At 33.5% G+C, this 8,771-nt stretch overlaps 2 protein-coding genes across 2 annotated transcripts; both read right to left on the minus strand.

Annotated features, from left to right (window-relative positions):
• Positions 1-2,030: 2,030 nt before the first annotated feature.
• LOC146933847 (histone H3.2) lies at positions 2,031-2,709 on the minus strand. The gene has a single exon (XM_085705640.1). The coding sequence runs from the start codon at positions 2,630-2,632 to the stop codon at positions 2,222-2,224; it is 411 nt and encodes a 136-aa protein (XP_085561766.1). The 5' UTR covers positions 2,633-2,709; the 3' UTR covers positions 2,031-2,221.
• A 3,209-nt stretch (positions 2,710-5,918) lies between these two features.
• Positions 5,919-8,471, minus strand: LOC146933848 (uncharacterized). Its single transcript, XM_085705641.1, has 3 exons — positions 8,373-8,471; positions 6,961-8,024; positions 5,919-6,261 (listed from the first exon to the last, which is right to left on the minus strand). The coding sequence occupies exon 2, from the start codon at positions 8,012-8,014 to the stop codon at positions 6,986-6,988; it is 1,029 nt and encodes a 342-aa protein (XP_085561767.1). The 5' UTR covers positions 8,015-8,024; positions 8,373-8,471; the 3' UTR covers positions 5,919-6,261; positions 6,961-6,985.
• Between the last annotated feature and the right edge of the window lie 300 nt (positions 8,472-8,771).

Raw genomic sequence — 8,771 nt, forward strand, 5'->3', positions numbered from 1 at the left:
GTTTTGCCAAGTAAACCCATTCTAATTTCACCTTCATTAACACAGAAAATATGTAAGAGAAAAAAATATATCAAGTTTGATAAGCAAATATGAAATCTAACATTCTATAGTTTGAGCTTGACCAGCTGATAACGAGGGAAGCAAAAACAACTTATTGTAATTTCATATTGTCATATAGGTACAGACAACAACCACATCAGCTATCAAATCATATCTATTCATGTACACACAAATACGATTTTCATGTGTTACTCCTAAGTTTATGTTTCAAGCCACCTAAACCACCATATTTTTCTTCCAAATATTTCAAGTATGGCTGAATTTATGCAATACTATATCCAACTTTTCTTGCAGTCTTGCCTATCTTTGGGCAATATCCTTAGGCCTAAGTTTGTACCACCAGCTCACCAAAATTTTCACAAGCTTTCAATTCAATATGGACCCATAGTGAAACTTTTCCTAGGCTCTGCCTTGTATAGCAATTTCTAGTCCAGAAATAGCCTAAGGTTTTCTCAAAACTCATGAAACTTTCTTCTCTAGTAAATTAATAATTATGTAATTCACTATTTATCATATTGATCACAGGGTTCGGTTTGCATCGTATAGTGACTATTGGAAGTTCATGAAAAAAAATATATATGCATGTCATAACTTCTTGGTGGAAGAACTCTCGATCAACTCCGTCCCTTGAGGCAGCAAGAGACTGCGAGGTTTCTGAGACTTTTTCAGAAGAAAGACGAAGCTGGGGAGGCCGTTGATATTGGTGGCGAGCTCTTGATTCACACCAATAGAATCATAACAAGGATGACAATGAGTAAAACTTGTTGTGAAAATGATGGTGATGTTGAAGATATTAGGAAGTTAGTTCAAGATTATTCAGAATTGCAGGGAAGTTTGATTTGTTAGAATATAAGTGCTGTAAGAATTTGTATATGCAGGGAATTAGCAAAAGGCTTAAAGGACTCAGAACAGGTTTGACACAATGATGGAGAGGGTGATAAGGGAGCATCAAGAGGAAAGGAGGAAAAGGAAGAAAAATGGTAAAGGTGCTTGTTTTGGTTGGAAATACTATAGGATGAGAGCAATGAGATAAAGTTAACCAGAGAGAATGTCAAGTCTTTCATCTTTGTAAGTGTTTTTTCTAACTTCCATCCCTTCCTACATTATTTTGATCTACATGCATGTATACCTGAGTTATTGAGGAACAGAAAAAGCATCTACTATTTAGATACCTTTATTGATTCTTTTCAAAAGTTGATGAACTTCAAAAGTGCTGGTTAGTGTATGTTTAGATATAAGAAGCATAGTATCTACGGAGTAAATACCTAAAATAATTTCTGACTTTGGTCACTTGTTTCAATTCAGTTAGCTCCTTTCGCATTATAGAATGTTAATCAAGTCAGTTCCTTCGTCAGTTTCTGTCAACTAATAGATTTCAACTTGCTAGCGGCTGACATTATCATTACGTGCCTCATTGACGACCTGTCAATGGACACATAGGTGCCATGCACTACTTCGTTGATGTAAATGTTAGAGACCATTTTGCAAAATTACCTATACTATTTTTAATTTTAGACTTCGATTTATGCAGGACATCTTTTTAGCAGGAACAGACACAACATCTTCTACAACAATTGAATGGGCATTAGCTGAGTTAATAAACAAGTAAACAACCCACTTGTAATTAAAAAAGCAAGACGAGATTGATACACTAACAAGAAAAAGTAGATTAATACAAGAGTCTGATCTTCCCAATTTTTTTCCATTTACTACTTATTAATGGCCTCATAAAATATACTTAAGGAAAATCCAAAAATTGCTAATGACAACATGCCACAATACTTGTTAAGCAGGGCATTTGCCCCAATCTTGTTAAGCACAATTAGTACATTCAGCATAAAACTTAAAGCATTTTGCATATATAATTAATCACTTGTACACCACATTCTGATTTTTCAGTCTAACTTTGATTTTAAAATTGCGCAAGAAACTTTAGATGGGGACATTTTGCATATATATCATGAATCATATAAATGTTAATTAAACTTTTGATTTAGCCAATATATTGGCAGTGACAAGGAAACACAATCACATAACAAAGGAAATCAAATTAAGTAAATAAAACATAACTAAACGATTTAAGATTAACAATTGCTAATACTACAACCAATTATCTAATTTTAGGGTTACGAAATTGAAGAATTGGGAATTGAAATTGAAACTAAGCCCTCTCGCCTCTGATTCTTCTTGCAAGTTGAATGTCCTTGGGCATGATTGTAACTCTCTTAGCATGAATTGCACAAAGGTTTGTGTCTTCAAAGAGTCCAACCAAGTAAGCTTCAGCTGCTTCCTGAAGAGCAGAAACAGCACTGCTCTGGAATCTCAGATCTGTCTTGAAATCTTGAGCGATTTCACGAACAAGACGTTGGAATGGAAGTTTACGGATGAGAAGCTCAGTGCTCTTCTGATACTTACGAATCTCTCTCAAAGCAACTGTTCCAGGTCTGAATCTGTGTGGCTTCTTCACTCCTCCGGTCGCCGGAGCTGATTTCCGAGCGGCCTTTGTGGCGAGCTGCTTCCGGGGAGCCTTGCCGCCGGTGGACTTGCGAGCTGTTTGCTTGGTACGTGCCATCGTGAGAAGATTTTTGAAGATTGATTACTAACTGTGCTGTAATTGTAAAATTGAATGTGAAATTGATGTGTATGGTTCAGTCTGAAAGAGGGTTTTTATAGATGAGATGAGATGAGAGGGATTTCAATTTTCAAAGCTTGAACAAGTGAAATTTTGGAGGGAGTCAAGTGAGGGATCCATCATCCAGTATCGGGATCGATCCGTGTGAGTGTCAATCTAACGGCTATGATTAGCTTAGAGGATAGCACACGGATTCCACTTTCCCTTTATTTATTTATTTATTTGTCCTCATATCTTTCCCATTGCTCCGCTTAAACTTTGGTTTGGCGCCATGAGATTCCGTGGTTTTCACATTTTTCAACTTTTGCCTTTTGGTTTTCCCCTGTGAAGTCTTGTACTACAAAACAGAGACGTATCGGTATCAGATAGTATGTATTAGACATTGATACTCTATGGATACTTGTGAATACACACACAAAGTATTGGAATTAATTATTTAAGTTTTTAAAAAATACTCCCTCCGTCCCTATATCTAACCATCCATTTGACTTTATTTTTGTCCCTAAATCTAAACCCCTTTTTCAAATTACTAGATGCATTTATTATTTTTTTCCTAAACATATCCCTAATTAATACTACTAACTTACCTTGAAATTTAAAAAGTCAAATTTAATACATATACAAACAAAGGACAATATGGTAATATTAACACACAAAACAGACATAATAATTACACTGACAGTTTTTCTTAAGAAATGTGAAGAAAAAAAAACAAAGGGAGGTTACATTAAGGGACGGAGGGAGTATTTTAATGGATCCTAGAAAAAGTTAAAAAATTAACTGTAAAAAAGTGAGACAATGTTGTAAACATTCACTAGAGATGTATATGATTGAATTTTAGATATGCATCACCATAATTGTTTCTCGATGAACTATTTAAAATTTGTTTTAGTATAAAATTTTTGTTAACGTATCTTAGTCGTATCGTATCCTAAATTTTAAAAAATTCGCGTATCCGCGTTCTCGTATTGTATTGTACCCGCACCCGTATCCGTATTCGGGCTTCATAGGTTTTCCATTAGGGTCTTTTTCGTTTTACAGAGGGGAAGGGAAGGATTTTAATATAAGGGAGGGGAAAGAAAAGAGGGTAGATATTTTAATTAAATAAAAAATGTTAACTTGTGCCCTTAGGGTACAAGTTTAAAAACTAAACATAGAAACTTTTTCTTGGAAATTGTACATTCATTGTATTAAAAGTCTAAAACTTTATATTTTCAATGCAAAAGTTGTCTTTTAATTCTATTTTTAGTTTCTTAACTTGTGCCATAAGGGCACAAGTTAACATGACCCTAATTAAATATATGCTTGATTCAAAAGAGAGAAGGGGAGGGGAGGGATTTTAAAATTAATTTATTGTTTTAGTCTTAGACTTAATTAAATAAGGATAATAAATTAACGAAACAACATCTATATAATTGATAACAACACAATGTACACGATGAGATAATGGATTACTCATAGTTCACGTTAATGGAGGTCTGAAGCAGCAGTTGACAGCAACAAAGTCGCATTAGAGTTGGAAAAGTGATTTTTACGGGTAACAAATAAGAGTGAAGGACATCCGCATAATAAAATTTGTTACAAGGATAATATAACATAATAATAAAAGTTGTTACATGATAATATAACCTAGAAAACAATTTGATTCTTACCGGTAACAAATAAGAATGATGGACAACCCAATAATAAAGGTGGTTACAAGGATAATATAAATTAATAATAAAAGTTGTTACAATAATAAAAGTTGTTACAAAAATAAGAATAATATAGCCTTTTTTTTTTGTATTTTTGTAGTGGCCGGGGTTGGGTTTGAACCCCGGACCTTGCATATTTTATGCATTGTCCCAACCAACTGCGCTAAGCTTACGAGGACGAATAATATAGCCTAATAATAATAAATATTGTTATGGGGATAATATTGAGATTTTAAATTAATCTAAGAATAATTTTGGGATTGCAATAAAATTTGCAAGAGATAATCTCATCTCCCCTCCGAAAAACTCCAATTTGGAGGGAAGCAAAAAGTGGATCTTGAAAGGATTTTACTACTCTACTCTTCCCTTCTGAAAATTGAACCAAACAAGTTAAATTAAAAATCTTTCCTCCCCTTCCCTCACCTTCAAAACTCTCAAAATAAACGGAGCAAATACCCTGGTTATCCTTTACTCCCTCCGTCCCGTAATACTCCCTCCGGTCCTTTTTACAAGAGACAAATTGGTCAACTAAAGTTGATGTATTTGGTTCATAATATAGACCAAATACATTAACTTTTGTTGACCCATTTGCTTCTTATAAAAAGGACCGGAGGTAGTATATGACCCATTTAAAAATATGTAATTTTGACCTAACTTACTTTGACTATATTTTTCTACTAATATATAAAGATAAATAATATCATATGAGATGTCGTTAGATTTGTCTCGATGAGTATTTTCAAAATATCAAATTTTCATAATTTTTTCTAATATATTATTCAAGATATTTAAGCTCAAAATTATGCATTGACATGAGTAATAAAGTCAACTGTGTCAAGTATTATGGGACGGATGGAGTAATTTTTTTGGTTTAATACATGTTTATCCCTTTAATATTAGTGAATTTTGGTTATCCTTTATAAAAAAAAAATGGTAATATGAAAATTCTTTAATTTTGTTTATCCACACCGAGAGAAGAACCATTGCAGAACCATGATGATTTCAGGCATTGTTGGTCCTATTAGGAGTAATACCGAGCACAGTACATGTCTAATTTGAAGAAAGGGGGGAGAGTGTCTTCCAAGATTAGATTCTATGTTGGATTATACTTGAAAAAAATTCTATTTTTTTATAGCAATTCCCAGTTTTTTTTCTCTCTATTTGGGGGGAGGAACTATATTAATGAAAATACACATTATTTATAAGATAGTTATTAGCAAACAAATTTGATTTGACGATTTATTCTGAGTTTTATGGTTATACGAGAGGAGCTCTAATCCTCAATCCTTCCTTCAAAATATCCGCCAAGCACCATAGTTGTACTTTTTATTGTAAAAGATAAGAAGACAATGGTTTCAAAAAGTAAACGTTTTAAACCCGATGTCATTTGTATACACTCCTTAGGTTCCCAACAGAGAGTGAACAAGTCAATTTGTGTAACGATTACCTTCATATACCTGGTAAAATTTGCCTGTCATTAAGTAAATTGAACATGTCTCATGCACGTAATCACATTCTTTGTAAGAGATGCATTTTGAATATCCAATCTACAGCTTGCATGTCTACATTCATCACAGAACTGAAACATACATGATTCAATTATAGGCCCTGATAACAAACTAACTAAATCATGGGACTATAAATAGCAACAGAACAAATTAACTGGCATTGAATATTGCATCAGAAGATAAACAAAATGAGAGTTTCACATATTCATCCATTAAAATCCTAAATTGAAACTGCAGAATAGAGTTCAAATGTAAAAAGTTGCTCTCCATCTTCATCTCCTGTACCATCTGGTCATCCCCTCATCATCATGTTCATTGGTAGTGTTAAGTATTTCTATGAGATCACCCTTTCTCTTCTTCACGATCTCTGCATACGAAAAATAAAACACTAGTGAACATGGAAATAGATGTCCTAAACAAAGAGTAAATGTAATGCACATATTCATGATTGTAATTACCGCAACCTTATCCTATCAGACACGTCTACCAATACGCCAAGACTTCTTTTTTATATATAAAAAAAGATAAACAACCCAATGCTTTGTAATTGAACAGCCATATGCCAGACTAATTTTTTTTTCTTCGAAACTATATTTATCTCGGCCACAGGTCAAAGTATAGAGAAGCAAACTAAATACTAAATAGCCTTCCATCTGGGTTACGCTCATCAATGGTGAGTAGAAAAACGGAACCCGTTTGGATTTTCTTGTGGAATTCATGTACTCTTAATCTGTTTACATTCTCTATCCATACCAAAACGTTTCTGTCAGTGTTTTCAAATATCATCCTTACAATATTAAACACAGCTTATATTATAAATTATTTGTTATACTAATCTGATTTGGGAATCAAGCAGCAAGTGCGCATTTTATCAAACCGCCCCCGGACATTTTTTTTAAACACTTGAAACCCATCTACTCTATAAGTTAAATGATTTTCTACAGAAGGCCGTGATTATATAAAATAGTTAAGCATATAACAGTTGAAAGAAAGGTGATAATAGTTGTAACCATGAATGGTATAGTAAATTTTCCATAATATTTTTTTAAAAGATGAAATGATTTACCGGATGCCAAGTTGCAGATTAAGATTCAGATAATAGCTTTGATGGTCTTAAAAAATGCCCATATACACGATCTCTTCTTTACTTTCTTCACACTAAATGCATCCTGTTTTTTGTTCTTGTTATTATTATGTGTTACTTCTGAATACTGTATAATTTTCTCAACAATTAGAACTCCTTGCATATATTCCCTTTCGAGAACCAAAGGGCTCACACCAGATGCCTTAGACTCAGCTTTATTTGAAATCTGCAATGAAGTGGAACCATCAGGATTTTGAAGGGCCCATATCATCAGTCCTTTCTCTGTCACTTTTTTATCAACCCAATCACCCTCGTATATTGTTCCATTTGAGCATGTGTATTTTCTGTTGCCATGGAGAAGTTTACTCCTGAAGTTACCAATATCGACATCCCCATTAGCATATCTATAAACTCCAAATCCATGTATAAGTCCATTTGACCAACAACCATCGAAGACATCGCCGGTAGCCCAACTCATAATCCCTGTTCCATCCATGTTGTCTTTTATCCAATTTCCGATGTAGACATCCCCATTTGCAAATCTATAAACTCCAAATCCATGTCTAAGTCCATTTGACAAACAACCATCAAAAACATCACCATTAGCCCAATCCAAAATCCCTCTCCCATCATCCATTCTGTCTATTTTCCAATTTCCAGTGTAGACATCCCCATTTGCAGATCTATAAACTCCATATCCATGTACAAGTCCATTTGACCAACAACCATCAAAAACATCACCATTAGCCCAAGTCGCAGTCCCTTTTCCGTCTTTTTTATCTTTTTCCCAATTCCCAGTGTAGCTACCTCCATCCTTCCAAGTTTGGGTGCCATTGCCATGACGACAATTCTCAAAGAATTCACCCTCGTACATTTCTCCTGATGATTGTATGAGCAGTCCTTTCCCTGTCATCTCTCCATCAACCCAATCACCCTCGTATATTGATCCATCTGACCATGTGTACTTTCCTTTGCCATGAGGAAGTTCATCCTTGAAGTTACCAACATAGACATCACCGTTTGAATAGTAGAACATCTCTTTAAACCTACAGTTTACAAGAAACGATGAGATTATAATAATAATAATAATAATAATAGATGGATACTATGAATGAATATAACAGAACATATTGTAGTTTGTAAATGAATGGTTTTGGAATCAAAAACAAAATAACACTAAAAGCTAAATAATGATTCTAAGTGCTAACAAACAAGGGAAGAGATAAATCCGATAAACCCATCACATATGCAGATAGATGCCTCTACCAGCACACAAGAGCATGAATTTAAAAAAACATCAAAAATCGAATTCCACAAAATCGAAAATAATACTAACGTTGCTACTTTTTACTAAGAGCATATATAACTAAAAAAGAGAAACTACAGAAGTTTACCAGATTGCTTAGGTCCGCGTTCGTTTTTCCCGATCTCCTTTTCTCCTCCTCCGACTTTTCGATTCTTTTAATCGTAGAGCAGTTATTAGCTTTAAGCTAAATAATAATAATAAGAGTATAATAAGCCCTCTATTTATATTCATAGTAATTTAGGGTTAGTTTCTTTTAAAAGCGATTTAGGTGGACTAAAATCAATTCAATAAATTTATATTTTCTTTTATAACAAAAATCTGTTTAAATGGACTCTAATCTATTTTTTTTTATTTTAAATAATTTAGTTTCAGTTAATTAAATCAAATATATTTTCTTATCTTTTTTTTTCTTCCACCAAACAATCACACAAAATCTCATCTTATTTCACTTCTCCTCACTTTTTGCAACAAAGTTATTATAAATTCA

This window comes from Medicago sativa, chromosome 4 (assembly GCF_051527215.1).
Source record: "Medicago sativa cultivar Bolivia chromosome 4, Bolivia_mono, whole genome shotgun sequence".
NCBI classification, from domain to species: domain Eukaryota; kingdom Viridiplantae; phylum Streptophyta; class Magnoliopsida; order Fabales; family Fabaceae; genus Medicago; species Medicago sativa.